Source organism: Mirounga angustirostris, unplaced genomic scaffold (genome assembly GCF_029215605.1).
Source record: "Mirounga angustirostris isolate CCGP_5_RB_7025 unplaced genomic scaffold, mMirAng1.0.hap1 SCAF_8, whole genome shotgun sequence".
Classification (NCBI taxonomy): domain Eukaryota; kingdom Metazoa; phylum Chordata; class Mammalia; order Carnivora; family Phocidae; genus Mirounga; species Mirounga angustirostris.
This window is the reverse complement of record NW_026991716.1, coordinates 115,823,630-115,848,673: the sequence shown is the minus strand read 5'-3', so window position 1 is coordinate 115,848,673 and position 25,044 is coordinate 115,823,630. Positions and strand designations below refer to the sequence as shown.

At 41.7% G+C, this 25,044-nt stretch overlaps 1 protein-coding gene across 2 annotated transcripts in view; it reads left to right on the top strand.

Moving 5' to 3' along the window:
* SLC2A12 (solute carrier family 2 member 12) overlaps positions 1 to 25,044 on the top strand; it is a 54,337-nt gene that overhangs the window by 13,070 nt on the left and 16,223 nt on the right. For both annotated transcript variants that reach the window (XM_045865578.3, XM_045865579.3), the window contains exon 2: positions 5,697 to 7,028. In XM_045865578.3, coding sequence (XP_045721534.1) covers positions 5,697 to 7,028 — 1,332 coding nt within the window. The remainder of the gene's footprint in view (positions 1 to 5,696; positions 7,029 to 25,044) is intronic.

Here is a 25,044-nt window from a genome sequence, read left to right as displayed (position 1 = left end):
ATGGGCTGCTGAAGAGCTGGTGCCTGGAGCCTCCTGTGGGGCCTGCAAACCAGAGTCCCCGATGGGGCTGCTACACAGAGTCTGAACGTCTAGAGAATAAGTCTGTGCACGGGGCTGCCATTTCATAAAGTATAAATATACAAGTGATAATGAAACAATTTGTGGTCTCTACAGTGGTGCTCTATTAACAAGCTAATAATAGTGCTGAAAGCTTTATAGAAACGCTAATGCTGTGCTGCTCAAATGCTAAGCATTTACGTAAATATAAAGTTGTATGGGGGACCGTTCCATAATACGATGCATTCATTTTCGTCTACTGACAGAACCTTGGGGAGCAGGGGACCAAGATCCATATTCTGGAGGGCTGTTATCATTCATTCTTTTATTCAATCACTCGGCAAACATTCATTGAGTATTTACCTTGTGTCAAAGACCAGAGATGAGAATACAGATATAAAGAAAGCCAAGTTCTTGGCTTTAAGGACTTCTGGTTTAACAGGAGAAGACAAATGGATAAATAAATGAGCACCGTGAAAGATGACAGGTGCCCTAGAAACACATTCTTTGGGCAGGAGGAGCACCGAGGGGTTAAGGGTGAGGCTGCAGAGTAAGGCAGAGCAGGGTGGCCGTCCTGGGGGAGGTGGCGCATGAGATGACTCTCGGAAGATGAGTTGGGATGAAAGATACTCAGGGAGGAGGAGTGGAGAAAGGGGGAAGCCACACCTGCAAGGCCATTTGGGGGCCACTGCAAGTTTTTCTTGAGCAAAACATGAAGTAGGGGGGCTTCTCAATTCCTGAGGCATTCGCACGGGCCAAGCTGTCTAGCCCCCTGGCTGCCAGCCAGAAGGACCTGCGTGCGCACGTTCCGCTGTGTGTTGTAGGATTTAGTGAGCGGGCAAGTGCTCACTGTGTGTCCATTAGGTACATAGGCTGTAGTAGGCATATGGGGAAGAAAGGAAAGCAGAGAGCTGGCAGAAACTCAAATATTATGGAAAACTGAGTGTCTCATGTGCGAGCCAGTTACAGCGTGGCTTCTTGTGAGTCACCACGAGTGACAGACAATGCAGCCATTGTGGCCTGGCCGAGCCTGCGGAGGCTCCTGCCCTCTGTGTCCTCTGTGTGGGTCTCAGGGTGTTCACGTGAAGCCCCTTGCTTGCGATTGCATCTCCCATGAGCAGTTTTACTTTCTTACCTTGCTATGGAATCAGCATTGCACCAAAAGGAACACTGCTGGTCTTCTAGCAAAGCAGCAAGACAGAGGGAGGCATGAGCCAAAGGGCCTGCGGTACCAGTTGCAAGTGGTTTCTGTGATGTCTGCAAAAGGCTGAGACGACTCCGTGGCCCTTTTGGGGAGAAAGAATGTGAAGGAAGGGCCGCTGTGAGGCAAGGCCATGAGCAAAATGGATGGAAATGCTAAATTTCACCAAGAAAGTGAAGTGCAAAGTGTTTGACTTCAGGGCTGGATGTTCTTTGAAAAGGCATTCATTGTAATTCCTCATCCTACCCTCTCCTTTAGCTCAGGCTGCTTCTTCTGGGTCCAGTGAGCTGCCCAAACTCTGCCATCTGTGTTCAGGCAAACATAAACCCCACCTTCCTGCCACTCGCTCTTTCCTCCTGTTCGTGGCCAGATTTCTTGGAAATGTTAGATCTCCTTTCTGGCACCCATAGGATAATGCCTTGCTTTTTTCATCATCAACCAAAAAAGTAGACAGAAAAAAAGCCCACTTTTTATGTCTCTCTTCATTTTTTTTTTTTTAAGATTTTATTTATGTATTTGACAGAGAGAGAGAGATAGTGAGAGCAGGAACACAAGCAGGGGGAGTGGGAGAGGGAGAAGCAGGCTTCCCGCTGAGCAGGGAGCCCGATGCGGGGCTCGATCTCAGGACCCTGGGATCATGACCTGAGCCGAAGGCAGACGCTTAACGACTGAGCCACCCAGGCGCCCTCTCTTCATCGTTTTTATATGATAAAATTGCCCCCGGAAATTGTCCGGTGGTAGAAGTCCCACGGTGTCACAGGGCCACAATCCCAGGAGCATTAGGAACTAACCTTCCACAGGCTGCTGGATTCAAAATCCCAAATGCGCATCGTGAAGACTGTATAGGAACGTCAGCAGTAAAAAGTAGCAGTACCAAGATGAGTGAAATTTGTTTTGATCAGTATCCCTTAAAGCACATCACAGGGAAATTAAACCCCTCAAATAAGATACAGATGGTTAAGACCTTAGCCTAATTCTGTGGCATATAACCCATGTTGGTAGGCCCCCCATGTGGGAATAGGGTCATAGAATGTCTTAGTGCACCTTTTTAAGCTTTTAAAGGCCAACCCCCTAGATAGATGATAGATAGATAGATAGATAGATAGATAGATAGATAGATAGATAGATGATAGATAGATAATTTGATATATAAAATTATTTTAGAATTTGTAATTTTATACAAATAATTTTTAGTAATTCATAAGGACATAATTCTATTATATCTCTGAAGAATTATACTCTTAGCTGCTGGGTCTCCAGAGGGACATTGACAAACTAGGATGGTTTCCATAACCTTTGCACACAGCCCAATTTGTCCATGTCCCGTGATCACTGACAGAAAGAACAAGGCATATGATGCTAAGTCCAGAAAATGGACAAAGGAACTGGATCCCTCTCCTGTCAGGAGCATTTACCACCCCCCCCCCCAATATAAGAAGCAGGCTTTGTGACTTGCCCCACCCATCACACCCACTCTTCCTTAACTCACCACCTCAGACTAAGTCTGAAGTAGGATGATAGAGCATCAAAGGAAGGGACTCTTGTATCTCAAGGGGTCTTTCTTTTGGTAGGGAAGGCCTATTTCCCACCTAATAAAGGGGGAACACTAGGAAAGGGAAGGAGAAGGGCAAGGTGGCAAGGACAATCTTCTGCTACTCAAGGAGTTCCGACATCTGTTACGCCATGTCCTTACCTCAGTATCCCCATGCTGCCCAGTATCCCTTCTAAATCTCCTCCTGGGGTGCCTCTCTCAATCTGCCTTATAAGTGTTTCATTCTCCAATGTCACTCATTTCTTTAATCTGAATATCAGAGACCAATTGCCAAAGCACAGAAGCTAATCAATATGTCAAACATAGATAAAATGAATAACGACAGAGATACAAAGTAATACAGTATTCTTATCCAAATGTAAGAATTTGACTTGATTCTCCTTGTGGTAGAGAAATATGTTGCTCTACCACATTTGGGGTGTGTGTGTGTGTATGTGTGTGTGAAATATGAGGATTTTAAGATCTCAATGAGGGAAAATATGTGGAAGTTTAAGACATGAACGAACCTCTAAGAGAGTAAAGTCATTTTGCAAGTAAAAATTAAAGCAGTACGTAATAAATGATAGATAATAGAGATATTACTAGAATGTTAAGTTTCTTGGGGGGCAACTATGTAGCTACACGTGGTTTCTTTCAACGCTACAGATATGCCTCCCAGTACCTAGGAAAAAGTCTGCCATGTACTGGTACTAAATATTTGTTTTCTGATTAGCTAGATAAATTACTGATTTAATTTCAATTTAATGGTTTGTGTCCACATGCTCATAAATTAATTTTATATTATCGTGGATTCTTGCATTTTTATTTGTTTCTCCATTTAAATATTCAGTCTTTTTAGATTTATTTTTTGAAGTCACCTATGTCTCAGGATCCTGGAGATGTAAAATGCCTTGGATATTTCTGATGGGAAGAGATTCAGACCAACTTTATTTGACCTGCTTCTTTTCCTAGAGCTGAACAGCACTTTTTAACCCCCTGAAATGGCAGGGTTAGATGGCCCTCGCTCAGCCTGTGATAAATGTGTGCCCACACACATTTCTAGTCCATTTTATACACATCTCAGTTCTTTTCTTCTCCATCTCCCTTACTGTTGTCTCCTCTTCTAAATGTTGTCATTCCCTAGGTCCCAGTCCTATTCCTGCTTCTCCTGCTCCTCTGTTTATCTGCCTAAGTGATCCCATTCATTCCCATGATTTTAAATCCCAGATACCTGCTGCTGAATCCCAAATACAAATCTCCAGCCTTGACTTAACTCCTAAGCTCCAAATCTGTATATTAGTCTGAATTGACATTTTTAACTGAAGGTCTTATAGATAAAACAATTAAAACATTTCAGTAAATCTAAAACAGAACTTCTGATTTCCACTCCTCCTTTTACCCCCAGTCATAACCAGTTCTCTTCTCAGTCTTCCTTCAGTCAGTATATTGCCTTGAACAATATATAGGCCTATATGCAGGGTATTGAACATTGTAAAATCACCCAACCAATGGCTCAAATCATGGGGCCCTCTTGGGTTCCAACCCACCTCTTTACCTTCTAACTCCAATTCATGAACAAGTGTAGTCATTTTTACCTCCAAATTCCCTTGAATCTGTCTACTTGTCTCAAGGTCTACTCTGAACATCCAAGTCTAAGCTACCATCATCTCTTTTTAACTCTAAGGCAACACACTCCTTTCTGTTATCAGTCTTGCTCCTGGAAGAACCAGTCTGCACCCAACAGCAAGAAACTTGGCATCAGTGCCCCCATACCATTCAGTGTGCATTGCCCCTTTATACTTGGAAAACCATAAAAAGTTATCACTGTGACTTGCAGGACCCTGTTTGAAGTGTCCCCTCTGTCCCTATCCAAATTTAGTGGATCCTATTTACCTCTCCAAGCTGCTGTGCCCCACATATGAGGTACTGGCTGCCCAACAGTTCCAAAAACATGCTTTCCTGTGTCACGCCTTACAAACTGTTGTTTCCTGTGCCTGCAGTGCTCTTCCCTTGGTTAGTTTTTGTTTTGTTTTGTTTCTATTTTTGACAAGTTACAAATATATAATAAGCATCCACATACCTACTTCTGAAAATTAATGACTGCTAACATTTTGCTCTTTTCCCTCAGTTTTTAACATTAAAATAGTAAAACAGTATCAAGTCCCTTTTGTTCTTCTTCCCCCCAAGTTCCATTCCCTTGCCTCCTTACTCAGAGCAAGTAATGGATGTTGTTGGTTCCCTCCCCTGCATCCATTTCTTTCTTCCTTCTTTCTGGTACAATCTTAACTTTGACACACACACACACACACACACACACACACACACACACACCCAGTACCCTCTTTTGTTTCAGCAAGAGCCAACTGTGGCCGGATGTGGCCAAGGAGACATGAGGGCAGGTTTCCTGGAGGCTGTGCTTCATTTTCTCCCATGTTACACAACTGAAGCCTCTAGCACTTCCTGAGGCTCCTATCCTCTCTACTCTGCCTCAAAGGTTTGCTTTTAGAGAACAGCCTGCAGCAGGACCTGAGGAACCGGGCTGTCTGAATTTCTGATCCAATGCCAAAGCAGGAACGAAACAGTGTTCTTGTTTGTTCAGTCTTCATCATCTGTCATCTGCTTATCTTGCATAGCTGTCTGCTAGTAACTAAAAACATCAGCATCACAAATAGAAGGAAGTGACTTCTTAAATATCTCCACCCCTCACCTCCCAAAAATGAAAGAAAAGGATATTTCCTTTTATATCTAATCATTTTTGTTGATATATTATTTTACTATATTTAAGTGTGTGGTTATACTCAGTGCTCTGAAAAACTTACTTATACAAGGTTAAGTCTCCATTCAGACATAAAGTTTTGAAAATAACAGCACAGAACTGACCTCTCTGTCTCTTCTTTCCGCCTGTAGGTTGCGGCATGTTTACTCTCCTGTCATCTGTCACTGCTGCTGTCAGTGGCCTCCTGGTGGGTTATGAACTTGGGCTCATCTCTGGGGCCCTTCTTCAGATAAGAACCTTATTAGCCCTAACCTGCCATGAGCAGGAAATGGTTGTGAGCTCCCTCCTCATTGGCGCCTTGCTGGCCTCCCTCACTGGAGGGGTCCTGATTGACAGGTATGGAAGAAGGGCTGCCATCATCTTGTCATCCTGCCTCCTTGGACTCGGAAGCTTAGTCTTGATACTCAGTTTATCTTATGCGGTTCTCATAGTGGGCCGCATTGCTATAGGGGTTTCCATTTCACTCTCTTCAATTGCCACATGTGTTTACATCGCAGAGATTGCTCCACAGCACAGAAGAGGTCTTCTTGTGTCCCTGAATGAGCTAATGATTGTCATCGGCATACTTTTCGCCTACATTTCAAATTATGCGTTTGCCAATGTTTCCCATGGCTGGAAATATATGTTTGGCCTTGTTATTCCCTTGGGAGTTTTGCAAGCAATTGCAATGTATTTTCTTCCTCCAAGTCCCCGGTTTCTGGTGATGAAAGGACACGAGGAAGCTGCTAGCAAGGTTCTCAGAAGGTTGAGAGCCATCTCGGATACAACGGAGGAACTCACTGGGATAAAATCTTCCCTGAAAGATGAATATCAGTATAGTTTTTGGGATCTGTTTCGATCAAAGGACAACATGAGGACTCGGATAATGATAGGCCTGACATTGGTATTTTTTGTACAAGTCACCGGTCAGCCAAACATATTATTCTATGCATCAACTGTTTTGAAGTCTGTTGGCTTCCAAAGCAATGAGGCAGCTAGCCTCGCCTCCACGGGGGTTGGAGTTGTCAAGGTCATCAGCACCATCCCTGCCACTCTTCTTGTAGACCACATTGGGAGCAAAACCTTCCTCTGTGTTGGCTCCTCTGTGATGGCAGCTTCATTGGTGACCATGGGCATCGTGAATCTCAACATCCCCATGAACTTCACCAATATCTGCAGAAGCCATAGCCCTATCAACCAGTCGTTGGATGAGTCTGTGTTTTATGGGCCAGGAAACCTATCAGCCAGTGATGACACTCTTAGAGAGCTCTTTAAGGGGATCACTACCCATAGCAGAAACTCCCTAATGCCCACAAAAAATGATGTGGATAAGAGAGGGGTGACGACCTTACCAAATGCTGGAATGAGCCAAGCTGAATACCAGATAGTCACAGACCCTGCGGACGTCCCAGCTTTCTTGAAATGGCTTTCCTTAGCCAGCTTGCTTGTTTATGTTGCTGCTTTTTCAATTGGTCTAGGACCAAGTAAGTATTTTATTTTTTATTCCTTCCTTCTTTGCCCTTATGAATGTTAACATATTGCTTTTGACCATCAGAGCATCTTATGGCTATGGTACCTTTTACATATAACTACTAGAAGTAAGATGGGGATAATACTGGCCACCTGATGTATCTACTAATGTGGAAAGTATGCTTGGCTCATACCTCCTTTGTGAAATGTGCGGGCCTGGTATTCAACAGAAGGATTAGTTTTCCATTATCTGTCACATGAGGATAATTTAACAGTGATTGACTGGGGATAAACCAGACCTTGAAAGATATGTATTGCCCAAGAGAACATATTGTTTTATGAAAGCAGTTTACTGAGATAACATTTTCTTCCATATCATTCCTGAGTTCTTCATAAATGGAAAAAATCCAAGCATTTAGATTTTCTTAAAGACACGCGAGTGGAGGCATTCAGTAATAATGAAGGACAGGAAATGATGAGTTGGGAAAGAGGGTGGATTATTCCTTTAAGTACCCTTTGTTTTATCGCCAGAGTAACCTCCCTGAGCACTTTACTCATTAAGCAGGAGAATGGGAGTCAAGTTACTCCCATTCAATACAATATAAACAATTTACAGGGAGATAGCTACACGGCTGTCTTATTTTGTATAGCTGGTCTACTCCAGTGATTAAGTTTAAACACTTATCTTGAGCAAACCCTCTAGAGTTTTCTAGAACAGGTTGTTTGTTGCCGTTCCTTGTCTTTCAGCCTCTCACCCAGTCTAAACCTCTCTTAGGGAAGTAAAGTGTAGTCTCTCTACCAGCCTCAACTCCTACACCTCTCTCTCATTCTCTCTCTCTCTCTCAAACCTCTCTCCCCTTCTCCCTTTCTTCCTTCCTCTCTCACACAAAGTCTTGTTTTTCTTGTTGTTGTTATTTACGAGGATCAAGGACCAAACAAATGTGCTCAAATAAAAGGAAGTAGTGGAGCTTAGGAACACAAGAAGACATAGGTTATGTTGAAGGAGAAGGAATTTCATGGACAAATTTAGGTTTCTGGTGCCAGGAACTGACGGTGTTTCTAGAAAGAAAGTCACTTTAGGGCTTTCTCTGGTGATCTACTGCTAAGTCATTAACTATTCATTCAGGTGATACATATCAAGTGGCTATTTTTTTTCAATAACAAAGAACTATGCTAGATGTTGGGGAAACAGTAACGAACAAGACAGACACTGTCCCTGTCTTCAAGGAGATTATGCCTGAATTGACTGAGCTATATTCCCTGTGTCTGCTTCTTTCTGGTCAGCAGCCAGCAGGTTTGGCCTGCTTAATCTCAGTTAATGAATAACTGGATTTGCACATGACTCATATGGCCTTATACTGCAGCTTTGTTTCCTCACCTTGCGTCTACTCCCACTTCTAAGTGAGATCAGTTTCTGGATATTGACTCTTTCAAATTCCAGAATGAGAGAAGGAATCTGACTGACTCTGCTCTTTGCTATGCAGAGTCATAAATGGTTGTTCAGGGACACCTCTAGGCACATAGTCCAAACTATGGATGACAAGATTGGCCCTTCCTCTGGCACTAGGAGTAGACAGATTTGCTTATAAGTGACTGAGCATGGGCGGTTAGAGTAAATACTGTTAATACCATCAGCCTCTGATCTCTCTGACTTGTTTCTGAACCCTGGCCCTCCCTGTTAAGACTTAACAATGATAAATATTACTAAGGAATAGTTTCCTAGAAACAGGTTTCTACTGTTATTTCAGGATTCAATCATCTTGCGCGTGTACCTGGGAGACATTTGTCTTAGTCAGTTTGGGTTGCTATAATAAATCGCCAAAGACCAGATGGCTTAGACAACAGAGATTTATTCCTCACAGGCTAGAGCCTGGCAAAGTCCAAAATCAAGGTGCTGGCAGACTTGGCTGTTGGTGAGGGCCTCCCTCCTGGTTTGTAGATGGCCACCACTTTCTTAGTGTCTCCTCACAGGGCAGAGGGATGGAGAGAGAGAGAGAACTAGGTAGTTTTATTATGTCTCTTCTCCTAAGGGCACTAATTCCATCATAGGACTCTACCTGATGACCTACCTCCAAATATCACATTAGTAATTAAGAATTCAACATACGAATTGTAGGGAGGGCACAAACATGCAGTCCAGACAATACTTATGTCTTTACTCTGATACATAAAGCTAATGAAATTTGAGAAAGCATCTTATACTTTTATTTTTAGAAACTCTTTAAAGTCTACCAGAAAGGCAAGATACAAGTGAACCTTCTTTTTATATTAATAAGTACAGTCAGTTTTACTCATGTGATAAACATCGGGTGGTATTGTCCTCATTGATTTCCTTTGCCAGCATCTTTTTTTTTTCCTATAGATTCATCATAAAACTAAAAATATTTTTTACATCAATTTTTTGATCCAATCTTTTGAAATATCAAGAATCAACTAAGAATCTCAGGAAAGTTTAGCAAAAAGAAAAGGATGCTTTCTTTGTTTTAAGTCAGAGAAACTTTCAGGTTAACAGAGATTACAACATGGCGCATATTATATCAGAGACGTTGATCTTAAACTTCCAGAACCCACCTATTCATGGTCAGAGTTTTCCCCAGCTCACACTACCCCTCTCTTTTGTTTTTGGGTGACTTTGAAAAATGCAGCAAATTCTCAGTCACTAGCATATCATTTGATACATTACTGTATTAGAGCAAGAATTTCCCTTTTCAGGAAACTTAGTTTGATTTTGGAAAAAATTATTGGGGCTGCTTGTTATTTGCTTTTTAGGATTCTTTAAATAGTATTCTATACTAATTCTTTTAAAATGTACTTTGGGCTTTAGATTTGACTAATAGTTATTGATACCTATTATGTCAAAGGAAGGCTTTACATACTTCGGAGTATTTCATTTTACCTTCACAACAAGCCTGTGAAGAGAGAGTATTCACCAAATTTTATAAATGGTGGCAGTTTATCTCAGGCCAAGTGACTTTCTCAAATAATTGAAAATACCTCTTGTCTTCTGAAATTCAGTGGTAATGCCTAGTCCAAGACAAGAATAGACAGTCCAGTGTTGGCCTTGTTAATAAATGTTAATTGCTTTAGTGCAGTCTGCCATGAAGATACGTTAGAAGTAAGAATGAATGGAAAGAGTGGATCACTGTCCATCACATATGGCTATTAAATGGGCCACTCTGTATTTTATGCAAGATAGAGACAGTCTCTCTTTTTCTGAAGCTCTGCTTGGTAAGCAAGCATGTCCATTTATAAGGCTGAGCTATAAGATAAGAGAGGGAGGATAATGATAAGTTTTGATGTGCCCTTACTTGAATAACTGAACTTGATTAAGGTAATGTTTAATGTGTTTTTGGTTAGAATTCAAGCTCAGCCATAACAAACACCAAAATAACAGTGGCTGAAATAAGGTAGGAGTTTGTTCCTCTCCCACTTAGCAACTGGGTAGTTCTGGGTGTTGTGGAGGCTTCCAGGGTCAGGTGCCAGAAGCCTATAGATGGTGTCCCCAAATCTCCCTGTAGCCAGTGCTTTAATATTGGTTCTCAGTTCATCATGATGACTATTTAAAAATACTAAGATGTATTTTAAAATTTCATCACCCTTTTCTGGTAGCTAATAGTCCCTTGAGGATAGGTGAAAGGCACAAATTACAGTCAATTAAAGGGAGGCTGGGTATAGAAAGGCCTGGGTAATAACGCAGTGTGAGCAATTCTTTTTTAATTCTTTTTTTTTAGAAGATTTTATTTATTATTTATTTGACAGAGAGAGACACAGTGAGAGAGGGATCACAAGCAGGGGAAGTGGGAGATGGAGAAGCAGGCTTCCCGCAGAGCAGGGAGCCCAGTGGGGGGCTCAATCCCAGGACCCTGGGATCATGACCTGAGCTGAAGGCAGACACTTAACGACTGAGCCACCCAGGCGCCCGGCAGTGTGAAAAGGGAAGCAGAACCACTGTGAGGAATAGGAGACAAGGAATTTCTTGCAAGGGTTGCACCCCACACAGCTGTGGAAGACACTGAGAAAGCAAAGATCTGGAAGGGGACGGTGAGAGGAAAAGGAGAAAGTCACTCATCAGGGTCATGACAAAGGGAAGCTGGCGAAGAAGCCTGTGGAAGCCTGTTGCCTCCGCATCTGGCTGTTGTCTGCAGTCCCTGCAGGTCAGCAGGGCTGGGGGAAGACAAGCTGGACTCCAAGCCAGGACAAACTGGAATCTGTGACAGGTCAGCAGGGCGGGGGGAAGACAAGCTGGACTCCAAGCCAGGACAAACTGGAATCTGTGAGAAGTGACTGGAGCCCGTATCTGTCTCTCACCGCATGGACTCTGATGACACTGGCCACTTTCAGAAAAACAGGGTCCTTCTCTGTAGAGCCCTGTGTGCCTGGTCTAGTAGTAGGAGAGGCTGAAGGAGGGAACCCGTGCACTGGCTGTTCCCCCAGACCAGCAAGGAGAGGCAGCAGGTCACAGCAACGTGACAAGTTGCAGGGATGTCTAGGACCCAGCACAGGGCTGATGTGTCACTTTGGCCTTCCAAGTCTCCTGCAAATTTATCTTCCAGCCAGCCCTCCCTGAAAACGACACAGAGGAGAGGACTCTGGGAAACGTAGTTCCAGCTCAGCTAACTGGACACAGTATAGAACTGCCAGAGTAATAAACTCTGGACTCAGGAAGAATAGATGTGAATATGGAAAAAAAATATTCCGGAAGGTCAAGGGCCCTGAATTCTCTTTTCAAATGCTATGATAGGTATTTATTTCTTTTAATTAAAATATTAATTGTTAAAGTGTATGACTAGCTTCCATTCCATCAGTTTCTGAAAAGAGATGAGGTCATTAAATTAATGTCTCTTGGCTTTTGTTTCTTTAGCTATAAAACCAAAAAACACTCTTCTGCTAATGCACTGTAAAAGCCTCCACATTTATTTTCTTAGGGGCATTCATGATCTCCCTTGAGCTGATGACTCTCACTTAGCTTTAGTTCTACCGTGTCACACGGCTTCTAGTTCCTTTTCTCCTAATGAGTGCTGGATTTTTCCACTTTTATGCTTTACTATCAGCCCAATGCAAGAAGCCCAAATGCTGAATTCTTTTCTCCGTTATGCCAGGGGAATGTCCCATGCTGTCATTCAGTCTGATGCTCTGGGGCCTTTTCTCAATCCAGTCAATGACCAAATGCTCTTGCATTCCCCCTCACAAATGGCTCCTGTATTTATCTTTTCCTTCCCGTTTCTGCCATCCTAGTCTACCCCTTATGAACTCATGCCTAGATTCCTGGAAGACCCTTCCCATGCCCACCCTTCCTCTATGGGAGGGCACATTTATTACCATGTTCCTCATGTCAGCTTGGCTCACGAATCTTCCATGGCTTCCTACTTTCTACCAAATCAGAGAAGTCAAATATCTTTCAAGATGAAATGAAGATGAGAAATGATCTAGCCTAACATACTCCTTTTATAGAAAAGAAAGAAGTCCAAGAGAATGAGGTCACACAGATTTAGGACTAGAACCCCAGGCATCTGGAGCCTCATTCCATTCTCTTTCTACTACTATCTGACCCATCTCTGAGGGAAAGATGGTGTGATTTTCAAGGCCCACCATCATCTTACTCAGCTCTGTCTGGGTGCCTGCATGACTCTGGGGGCACCGTTTACCTTGTAGTTAGTGGTGTTGTGCTCCTTGGCCACCATTCATACACAAGTACATATAGACTCCTTGTGGACTGCATAGTGAGGGACACCCCCTGCCGACGTGCAGTCCTCTCTGTGCCCATTTATCTCCACTGCTCCACACCCCAGTCAAGGTCAAGAGACACAGGCCCTGGTGGGCCTTCTCCTTCTCCTCTACTCTACCCGAATCCCTCCTATCTTTAAAGCTTGGTGAAAGTCTTAATCTCCTTTATGAATTCACCCTGTTTCTTAGAGGTCTTTATTTGTATGAACTATGAAATATTTCTAGTGTAGAGTAATTCAGGTCTGGGTAATAAAGAGCCTGAATGTAAAGTCAGAAAAGCTGGGTTCGGGCGCCTGGGTGGCTCAGTTGGTTGGGTGACTGCCTTCGGCTCAGGTCATGATCCTGGAGTCCCGGGATCGAGTCCCGCATCGGGCTCCCTGCTCGGCAGGGAGTCTGCTTCTCCCTCTGACCCTCCCCCCTCTCATGTGCTCTCTCTCATTCTCTCTCTCTCAAATAAATAAATAAAATCTTTAAAAAAAAAAAAAAGAAAAGCTGGGTTCTTCCAATTCCAGCTCTTCTGCCTACTGGCTGTGTGATCTTTAAGTTATCTATCGTCTCTGAATCTGTTTCTCATCTATGAATTGTCCATAATAACGCTTGTTCGATCTCACAAGGTATAGGGAGTGTCCCACGAGCTGATGCGCAGGTGAGTGTCTGGGATGCTGTTGCATATGGTGGGAGTGGAAGTCACGGGGAGTGTAATAACACGACTTAGTCCTTAATGATGAAGTGTGTTGCTTCTGTATGTTTGTTTTGGTTTACCAAACATAATTACTGGAATAAGCTCTTCGAGGGAAGAAATGGCATCTCATATTTTCTTCCTTCTCTCCCTCCAAGTGAACATTGCATAAGTCTGTTTGAAAACCATGAAGGAATACATTAGTGCTTCTAAGAGGGAGGTTGGGGAAGAAGGAGTTTAAAAATGAGATACAAATACAAGAAAGATCTCAAAGTGTGTTTTTTATGTGTGTCAAGCTGTCCAGGGCAGGCCGAGCGCCACGTCAGCTGGAAATGCTAGAGACACTGCTGTCCCTGCTAGTCACCATTGTGAAGCTTTTTGCAGAACAAACTTCACTTGGGCATAGCCCCAAAAATCTCTTTGTGGTTTTGCCTATAATATAAGATGTAGGGAGGTTAGGAGTGCTCAGAAATAGGGCTTTTCTTTGTTAAGTCGTGAAGAGTTATTTCAGACTCAGAGTATCTAAAAGTAGCTCCGGATTTGTCTTGGACACCTCTGCTTTTTCCTGCTGTATGGAGAACAAGGTTCCTTTTGCTAATGAGATGGAGAATCTCATGGTTGAAGGAGGTTTGGCTATGGGAAAAAGAAATGACCCGTCATCTCATGGTTTCTCCAACTTATAATTGCAGTTCCCAGGACTGAGCTGGGTTACATGTGGGTAACAAGGTATGGGTTCAATTTTTTTTAGAAAAGGGAAAGCATGGACTTTGAAGTAGGGCAGCGCCCAGAGTCGAACCTCAACTCTGCCACTTGCCAGCTGTGCAACCTTAGGGAAGTTAGTTAACTTCTCTGTGCCTTATCTTTCATCACTTAGAAATGTGGATACAATTGATAGTTATCTCATAGCATTGTGAGGAGTAAGTCAGCTCATAATAAAGTCCTTAAAAACTGGCCCTGAGAAGTGCCATATAAGCACATGTTGAGTAAAATAAACAAGCCTGAAGAGCTGGGTATTCACACACGTGACTGGGAGCCATGCAGTCTGACAGAATCCCGAATCTTCCCCTCTAAAGATAACAAGCAGTTATTTCATACCCGTGGTTTGGGGCTGTTGATTCTCCTAGAGTTTTTAGAAGGGATCTGGTCATTGTCCTTGTTTTTCTTGCCAAGAGTCAGTCGTTTATGTCTGTATTGATGTTGTAGTTTTTCTTTGGTAAAGAAAACACATCCTGGGAATTCCAATTCAATCACCAAAATTGTGTTCTAGAGCATTGGTATAAACTGCACAAAACAGTTAGAGTTTAAAGAAGGTTTTTATTAGAAGCAAGGTTTTCATATCAGATCTTGAATGCATTGTAAAATTTATTAACCTGATGTGATTTTTGCCCAGGTATTTCATTTAGAGAGTTTATTGCTTATAACAGATGCAAATCCTTTGCAAAAACGGTGGTATAAAGGGAAAAGTACTTGCTTTTCTAAAGTAAAATTGAAAGCAAGACTAAAACCATTTTTATTAAACCTTCTTAAATACGGGTTGGCTTAGAACAACATTCCTTAATTGTATTAGATCACAACCATATTTTCTCCAGCCAAAAAAAAGTGTTTCTATTTTTAGGTTAAAGCATATGCCCTACATCATTTTACTTTCTGGTCCTTTGTTTTCCTAATTGTAAAATAATAGGGTTGCCCTAGAACCTAAATTCAGGAGGGACCACGAATTTGGTTAGTACGAAGTAATCTCACGTATTTTATTTCATGCGTTCAAAAAGTTATTCAAAGGAATCTATAGTCTTCACCAGCTTGCTGAAAGGTCCATGGCCTGAAGAGTTTAGGAGCCTCTGCCCTCCATTTTTCAGTAACTAATACAAAAACTCCTCCATCAAATGAAATCAAGATATAGACTCCATTGCTTTTATTAGAGACCTTTATTAAACATTTAACTTTCCATACCTCATTTTTCACTTTAAAATATGTTCAAAATCTTAATCTTACCCTCCACTGCATTTCTGGGGTGCTCCTGATCATCACTTAGCTCCTTTTAATAGCTGAATATTTGTCCATCATGGTTCAAACTTCAGGGTAGAATCAAAGATTCCCGACATTGTGAGGACATGGAGCCACATGAAGATTTCTCTTCTACTCATGCTTCAAAAGTAAAGCACAGGGGAACCCAAACCCAAGGCATGCAATTACTCTCTTATGAATTCATCTGAGGTGATATTTGTATAGAAACCCAGCCCTCCTTAAGTTAGCCACCAAAACGTAGAAAAATGTGTGTGGCTATTCTTTTCACAATAATTAGGACTTTTCAAAATCCAAGCATTCCTATGTTCATTAATTAATCAACTTCCTCTTCCATCTCATGACTAGTATCTCTTCAGGAAAGCAGATGGAAGGAATTTGTCCAACGTCACACGTTAAGTTCAGTAATGAGACTGTGACAGCTATTCTTTAACTACCTTTGTATTCACTCACTCAAGCAGAACCTCACACTGCAGGCTGAGTGACAGGTGCCACCAAATCATCTCCCCTGAGCTCTTCTGCCAAATAGGCAGGCATTCCAGCAAGAAAGCAACTGGGGGTGACCAAGAGGAGAGGGGAGGGGGAGAAAGCGGTGGGGATTCATTCATTCATTCACGTATGCAGAGTGTGTGTGTGTGTGTGTGTGTGTGTATTGCTCACCCAGTACTCCGTGTGGCGATTCGGGGATGGGTGAGCAAGGTCTACAACTTGCCTTCATGGAGCCAGTTGTGGGAACAGGCAAGAAGCAAGAACATGAATACATGTACGTTAGTGTCAGGAGGAGAGAAGTGTTCAAATCTAGATGGAGGTAAGAGTGGTAAGGAAACAACGGGAAGGATAAATGAAGGAGCACGTGTGGAGGAGGCCGAATGGTCACAGAAGGCCTTTCTTGGGTCACAGGTTGTATGAAGAAAGCAGAGTGAAGATCTGGGAGTAGGGATGATGGCAGGTGAAGTGGACTTGAGGGGACACGAACTTGGAGGCACAGTAAGAAACCTGTTGAGGCCGTGGCACAGAGTGCTTGAATTCCGACCAGCCTTTGATATCTGGCTCCCTGGCCTTGAATCCCAGCTCCAGGGTGTAGAACTTTGGGCAAGTCAATTCCTCTCTCAAGCTTTCAGTTTCCTTATCTAGAAAATGGGGCAATACTGTCTCCCTCACAGTGTAATTGTGGGGGCAAGTGAGGCAATCTGTATACAACATTCCTAGTTTGGTGCCTGGTGTGCAGTATGGACTCGATACAGTTAGTTATTAGTGCTAATAAATGTCAGACTGTGGTCCACACATGACATGAATAGTTCTGATAATGCCAACCCTAACATCAGCAGGCATTTTGCTTAAGCCATGTCAGGACACACGGGAAGTGCTCCAGGGCCCTAAGTTGAATTATGATCCCATGGTCCTCCTCACCTCCCTCCCACAGATCATTCCAGTTGGGTCAAGACTAAAAAGAATAGATTTGTGCTTTGAAATATAGTTTAATTCTGGATTACCTACAGTCAGGAGATCTTCCTAGGAAACCAGACAAGTTTTATAGAAAGTCCGGAGGCACTGGGGAAGGGTGAAAGGTGTGATGTAGCCTGAGAAACACTCAAATGTCCACTCTTCTAAGTTGGTGCAACTAATTTAGACTATATGTCCTATGTACACACAAACTCTGTCTTTTTCACTGTTGTTTCCTCCAGCTTAACCTAGGGCCTGGCCCACAACAGGGGCTCAATAAATATTTGTTGGATGAGTCAAAAAAGTGTTTCTGGAACTCTCTCAGCTTCTGTGACTAGGGGGAAGCTCTCTCTCTCTCTAGTTTGGAGTTGATGTATCCTGATCCCTCTGGTATGTATCTGAGTCAGTATATAGGGAATTAGAGATGAATGTATGGTGTGGGGAATTCCATGTACATTTGACCAAAAATTGTATCTGAATAAAGCTAGTCAATTGAGGACACAAGGCCATCTCCAATATTTGATGACCTAAGAAGGTTTGTGTTTTAAATTTCCTAAAATTAAGCCATTAAAAAATTTAGTGTTAAACAAAATATTCATTTCCAGATTTCTATTTTTTTCTTCAAATACAAGACCCAGCCCTTCCCTAGAAAACAAAGATTGAGATGAGCAATATCATGGGATAATTTTTCATACCTTGGTTTAGTAATTAGATGTATTTATTTATTTATTTATTTATTTATTTATTTATTTTTAAAGATTTTATTTATTTATTTGAGAGAGAGAATGAGAGACAGCACAAGAGGGAAGAGGGTCAGAGGGAGAAGCAGACCCCCCGCCGAGCAGGGAGCCCGATGCGGGACTCGATCCCGGGACTCCAGGATCATGACCCGAGCCGAAGGCAGTCGCTTAACCAACTGAGCCACCCAGGCGCCCTAGATGTATTTAAACTTTACTCTTTACAAAAAAGACTAAAGACAATTCCTTCACAGTTCTCCTAAGAGAAATATGTGGAAATCTGAACCTGGCATTTGGGGTTTGTTTTTGCTTATTTAATTAACATTAGAGTTTATAGAAATATTTCAATGGATTATCTCAGGCTTAACAATCCTATTAAATCCCTCAGATGTCAAAGGGCAGTCCATAGTTGATAACAGTAATAAAAGATCTTTGTAGAAAAATCATACCATAGCCACAAGTAATCACACTCTCAAGAACTGCAAACTGACTAATATTTTAGCCCACTTGCAAGCTAACAAGTTACCCTGCCACAGTTTTATGGATTTTGGAAAACAACACTAAGAGTTCTGGATCAGAGACAAAGGACAATTTATTACCCCCAGCAATAGCAATAGCCAGAATATCAGCACGGCCCCGTTTCCTCAAGCCCCAGTACCCACAGAGCAACAGGAAGAGAACCAGATAACACCTGCACATACACTGGGTCATTTTTGAGAAGAGGAGCCCCAGGTATAGGGAACCCAAATCTTTTATAATAGACAGTAAGCCAGCCTGATTTCCTCCGTGGAAGAAGACATTATCTTTAATTTACTGGATACAGGAGATACTGTCTCTGTCTTCCAAGGCTGTTTGTTATACAAACATCCTTAGAAAAACAGCCAGAACAAAAAACGTCACTGCTTTTGCTCCTAAGACATGCAGAACTGCAAGGGATCCATGGAGAATTGTCTGTCAAGTGTCCTAAAAAGGCCACTTTTTGGTTTTAAATAACAAACTAGAATTTTTTTAAGGCTCAAAAACTGTGGAGTCTAACTTTTTGTTTGGTTTAGTTTTATGGAGTTTAGCCAGCTTTTTGGAGGATGGGTATCAGTAGGAAGCATAAGACTCATCTGCCGTAACATTTAAATTTAGATTTCATACCCAAATAACTTTAGCTCTTCAAAAAGAAATTGTTCATGTGATGTTTGCACAGCTAAAGATTTTGAGAATTCCAGGGATGTTAAACAGCAGGTTTTAATTTAGAAGTTTACTTAGCTGCTTTACTCCAAGATATGATGAGTTTAGAACAGAGAAGCTTTTAGACCAGAAGTACATCCAATGTTTCAAAAAAGATTTCGATGTTCTTCATATTTTCTCCTCAACTCTAGGTCTTTAATATTCAGAATCATTGCGGTGAAAGGCATTTTTAGTGATCATCTTTTTTTTTCCCTGCTATTCTTATGGGATAATTACATGCCTTTAGAGAAAAGGCATACTGCATAAATTATTATGCTTTCAATATGAGAGTTTCGGTATCAACTGTAGCCATTAAACAATCATATTCACCCACTTGTTTGTGTTAAGTATAAGTTAAGTGTTAAGTGTATAAGTTTAAGATCTTTCATATTTTTCCTTTTAAATCTTAGGGTTTTTTTTATCACCAATATTCCCATCCATACTGTTCCTTTTTTTTCCAATTAATGAAGTTAAAGGCCATTTTGATAGATGAAAGTGATGAGTTATTTGGTCCTCTGATGTTAACCATTAAAATAATGCAAAGTAAATAAAAATTAGTATCTGAATAGTTTTACACTAAGTTCGCATCCAAGCAAAGGAGGAAAAACTTAAAGACATATGTGCCCTTACCTAATTAAATCCTATTTTCCTCTTTGGAGTCAGATGATGCAGCCGGCCAGTACCTAACAGAACCAGTCTAAAAACCGCATCTTTGTAGCATGAGCACAACTCAACACAGTGAAATGACACCATCAATTCCGTTACCATGGGCAACTGTTCACATAAAACAACAGTGTTGAACTTTCCTCTCAATCCTGTGCCCTTGAGAATTGTGAATATCAGACAGTAAAGACATTAAAGACACAGACTAAGGTTTAAACTATCTTAATAAACACAAGCATTCCTTTGTTACTTTATTGTTTTCCAGAACACAATGTTAAGAATTTTTCCAGGGAGCATTTGTAATATTAAAAACTGTAATACCTTTCTGATTAAAGTAAAGCATCAGTCATCAAAAAAGTACAACATAACATTACATCTGAAGCATGACATTCCAGTTACAGTTTAAACAAGAAAAGGTTAATTTCTTGGAACTCCTTTTTTTTTTTCTCCAATTTGAATCCTAGTTCAGTGGTCTGAAAATTGGGATATTCATGCTCCTGGGGGTTCATTTTGCAGAGTACTGCTTCGAGGACACGTCAAAGAAAATCAGTTTGTTGATTTTCCGGAAAAATCTGTTTCCTACAATTTCTTCTTCCTCATCTCCCTAGTGATAATTGTCCTTCCACTTTAAGTGGAAGAAAGCACACCTATTATCCATTAGAAAACTTATTATGATGATACATGTCCCAAATTATAAAAACCTCAGGAGCAGTAATCAAAAAGATAATTGGAAATATTGGTGTAGGTGTGGTATGGAAAAATGATTCTAATGACTAGATAATAATCCTTTCATAGGCCTAGATATTGCCAACAATTTGCTTTCAGCAAAATTAAAGGATGGGGCGCCTGGGTGGCTCAGTCGGTTAAGCGACTGCCTTCGGCTCAGGTCATGATCCTGGAGTCCTGGGATCGAGTCCCGCATCGGGCTCCCTGCTCAGCAGGGAGTCTGCTTCTCCCTCTGACTCTCCCCCTTCTCATGTGCTCGCTCTCTCTCATTCTCTCTCACTCAAAATAAATAAATAAAATCTTTAAAAAAAAAAAATTAAAGGATGACCTAACCAAGTGATCAGCTGATATATCATTACAAATTACTTTTTTTGTTAATTCAAAGAACTGAGTGATTCTTGTATTATAAAATTTCTTCAACTCCCCATCTTCTTTCATTATTCTTGAGGACAATAAATTTCATCTAAAGAGTAGAAATATATCCTGTTAGTCTAGAAGTGACATTCACCCACACATACATAATAAAGAAAAAACTCCCTGTCTGTTAAGAGAGGTTTCTTTCAATAAATTTCACTTTTCATATCTAATAGTTAATTCTAAAGATTTGTAATATATTTCTATAATTTTGATCCATTTTTTATTAATTACTGTGTTAACAGCTGAGAAAAAAATACCTAAAAATTCTTAGGGGAAATAAAACAACCCTAAAATTTCAGTTTATGGTAATTTTTCCCAGAGCACTTATGATGGAGTGATCAAAAGACTTTTAAGTTTAAAAGTGCATTGAAAAAGGATAAAATACTGAGTTCAAGGTGAAAAACAATATAAAATTTACTTTAAGTATCTTATTTCTGTATTTTTTAAATGGATGATGATGAATATCAGATAGGTATGGTATTTCAATTCTACTGGAAATATGTAAAGGCATGAGAAGTGCTCTCTTTTATATGTTAGAGTTTATAATACAATAGAAATTGCATTCTTTGCTATCATTTAAAGTTACAGCGAGAAGAAAGTTTGATGTTGACTTACAAATGAAAGAAAGTACTTAGTTTTTCAAATTATTTTAAAGGTTACACAGGCAAGAAAGTTTAAAGACCACCGCCAGTAACTTTTTCTTATTCCCAACCAGTACTTGCTCACAAGAGTTTCATTATCAATTCTTGCATTTTTTTAAATTGATGGTTTTTCCATTGTGTTCAATTTTCCCTAAAATGTTTTCAAAAAATTATTTCAGTTAGTGTTGACTAGAAATCATTAAGATAGAAAGACTGGGGAAAATTGAGGCTTTATTTCACTGCTTTTCTTGGTTTATGTAAGTAATACAAGATAATATTCTAGAATAAAATATTTACTTAGAAGAGGTGAGGCATGAAAAAAACTCAGAGAAACTGAGAAAGGGGAATATGAGAAATAAAAATAAAAACAAATAAAAGCTATTGCATCATTGCTGATGTTGGAGAAGGTGGCCCATGGTGGAGTGTGTTTTTTTAAAGAGCATACCTTTTCCAGTTAGGGAACTTAATGGAGCCAGGATTTAAACATCTGGTTGGAAGGAAATGGGCGTATTTCCCTTTCATATTCACATTTAAAGAATCTCTTGGCAGACAGAGAGCTAGGTGTGCCGTGTGCTGTTTGCATAGGCAATAAAAGCCATGGGATTTGGCTTCACTTTGGCAAAGTAGGGAACACCGACTAGTCGGCAAATCAAGCTGTTGAGAATTCTGCCTCCAGAGTTGCTGGGAATTCTCTGGCAAGAGTTTAAGACCTCTGTGAATCCGTGAATCTTGCAAGCCTGGAGCTGGCATGCCAGGAGGGTGAAGAAGAGTTCAAGTCAAGGCAAGGCAAGGGCTTAAGTGACAGCCTCAGTGGCTTATATGGAGGGGGCGAGGATTAACATGGCAGGGCCTACCCATGGGAGGGCGAAGTCATCTGCACGGATTGCCCCTGCTAACCAAGCCCATGTCCTCCACGGCACACGGAGACACCTTAACATATTTGTCCTTCATGTCTTTTCATGACACTCAGTGCAACCATAAACATTGTCTGCGGATTTCATCTGGATCAGGCAAGTTCTGACGGGCAGCCTTGGTGATTTAATACCATGTGAAGTACAGGTGCCAATACTTATGGGTAACTTATGTCCTGGCAAGTCCAAAATTTCCTCTATCCTTGCAGCACAGGGGAGGCCTTAAAGACATGCACAGACTCGGACATTTCCAGAGGCGCGTATTGCTGAGCTCGTCCTGGAATGGCGAGGCCAAAGTGGAAGGGTGGAGGTCAAGGAGGATTGTTTGGAGAAGAGTTCACTACGTCTCTGAATACCCACTGGATTCCTCATAAGCAAAAGCACAAGTCTATCATCAGGGCAGTGGAGAACAAGCACACCCCAAGAGGCTCCACTTCTTCACTGTGGTGGGTGGTGACAGGTTGACTTTTGGAGAAATGAGGCCATCTCATTAGAAAAGTCATCAGTGATTTGCAGAGGACTTCCACTTGTCACCGTAAATGTCAACATATGAAATCCCCATGTGATGGTTTCCATCTCTGTGCTCTTGACTTAAGAGCTGAAACAGAGCTGCTCCATTTTTTCTGCTTTGGACCTTCCTAGCCCCTTTCCAGGGACCACGGAGGCCTGTCAGATTCTGGCATCATCTTGCTCCTAAGATGGCCCTGGGAAGACTCTGATCCTTTCAGTCAGTTTTATCTTGCAGCAAGGACCATCTTCAGAACTTGATTTCACTTTCTGGATTTGAAAATCTGTGATTTTAGGGTGCTGAAATCATTGTTAAAATAATATTCTCCTTATTTTCGACTTGACGGGCTCCTTATTGGGAGGCTGGACCATCCTTGTCAAAACCCTTGTTAAATGCTACAACATCCAATTGGTCAATATTAGATAAATCAAAGCATCAATTCTTGAATTCTTTCTATCAGATCAAGAAAGAAGTAGAAGCTTTCTGCAACACTACATTATTTTTGGAAACATAAGGTGCAAGATTTGACTGACAAGTTCTCATCAGAGATGGAGGGAAGTCTCTCTTTCTTTTTTGTTTTTTTTTTAAGATTTTATTTATTTTTGAGAGAGAGAGAGTGTACAAGCCGGGGAAGCAACAGGCAGAGGGAGAGGGAGAAGCAGACTCCCTGCTCAGCAGGGAGCCCGATGCGGGGCTCAATCCCAGGACCCTGCGATCACGACTCAAGCTGAAGGCAGATGCTTAACCGTCTGAGCCACCCAGGCACCCCGGGAAGTCTCTCTTTCAATGTTCAGTTCATTGCTCACTGATTGGTTCAGCTGCCCACGAACCTAGCTCGGTGCTGAACTGAATGCTTGTCTAGGGCAGGCTTTCAGTGAGGACTATGGGTCCTTTTAGGCAAGCCTTTGACAGCTCAGACTGAGTGCTTGTATAACTAGTGCTTTGTGAAACAGTCCTGTCTCCTTGTGGGTGATATCCACCACTTTCGGTAACAGCAAGATCAGCACATTCTCATCTGACACCGACATGTGTCTGATGACCCCAGCAATGATTTTCCAAGATCCCACCAAGTAATTCCAAGAGGTGGTTGTGGTGAAAGGTGGGGAAGGGAGGAAGGTGTTTCAGAGGTGATGAAGTGGGATGGAAGTAGATTAAGAAAACCTCTGTGAACTCATCTAGAAAAGAAAGAGTGACCCTTCCCCCACCTCCTCCTCATGGCTGCTAGAGCAAAAGATGATGAGAGATCCCCCACACCACTGTGATAGATACCAATGGCAGAAAGGGGCACAGGGGATTAGTCTGTGGCATAGATTATTTAACTTCATAATTTTATCTTGTATTTGTCCAAGGGCAGGTCATTACAAAGACTTCACCAGAACTATACAGCTGTCATTCTACTCAGAGCCAGATCCCCAGTCTCACAACACTCAAATACAAGGTTACCTGAGCACTGCACGGGGCTCATTAAGAGCAAAGTGATCCTACCAAGGATATAATCTGCAAGAATCTAATACAGTTTTTTTTGGGGGGGGGTAGGAGGTGGAGGGGAGGGATACAGAATTTTAATTTTGAATTCCCTATCAATTAGAACAATAACAAACATGTTCCTTTGTTACAATTATCTTCCATGCCCTAACGATAACCCTACATGGATTCACTTGGAAAAAGATAATCAAGAAAAAAGTGTTTCTCCAGCCCTCTGCTATAATTCAATTTATTTTTCTTACTTTAAAATAGCAGATTTACTACGAGCAGATGTTTTCCGTCCAGACCCTGATCTTGTCAGGGGAGGCGAGTTGTTAAATTAGAGGCACAGCTGACTCTCCTGATTCCCACATAGGCCATGCGAGTGGTGGCTGGCATTGGGGCCCTGTCCCCACTGCCTCTGCTGGGCTAGGACCCTGCAGCTGGTCTGTAGGTAAATGTTCTCTTTCCAGCACAAGGTGACTTCACCAGCAGTGAGCCAGGGCTGGGGCAGCTCCTACGTCCTTCTTTGTTCAGAATCAAACGCTTATGCTCCACATTTACTTATTCATTAACAAATATTTATTGAGCCACTACCAAGAGAGCACCATGATTAACAAGCATGAGTTTCACGGACCCACTACTAGAACTCAGTGCCCCCTCCGCCACTTCTGAGCTCTGTGACCTTGGCAGATGATTAACTCCTGAAGCCTGAGTCTCTTCTACGTAAAGAGGGATAGTAGTAAGTTCCTGTCTTGGAAGATTTGGGGAGGATCATTGGAGGTAAGGTTCATAAGGTGCTCCGCCCCTTGTGAGAATGCATAGCTATTTTACTGGGCACGCTGGGCTGGATGGGCAGTAAGCAGAAGACAAGTGA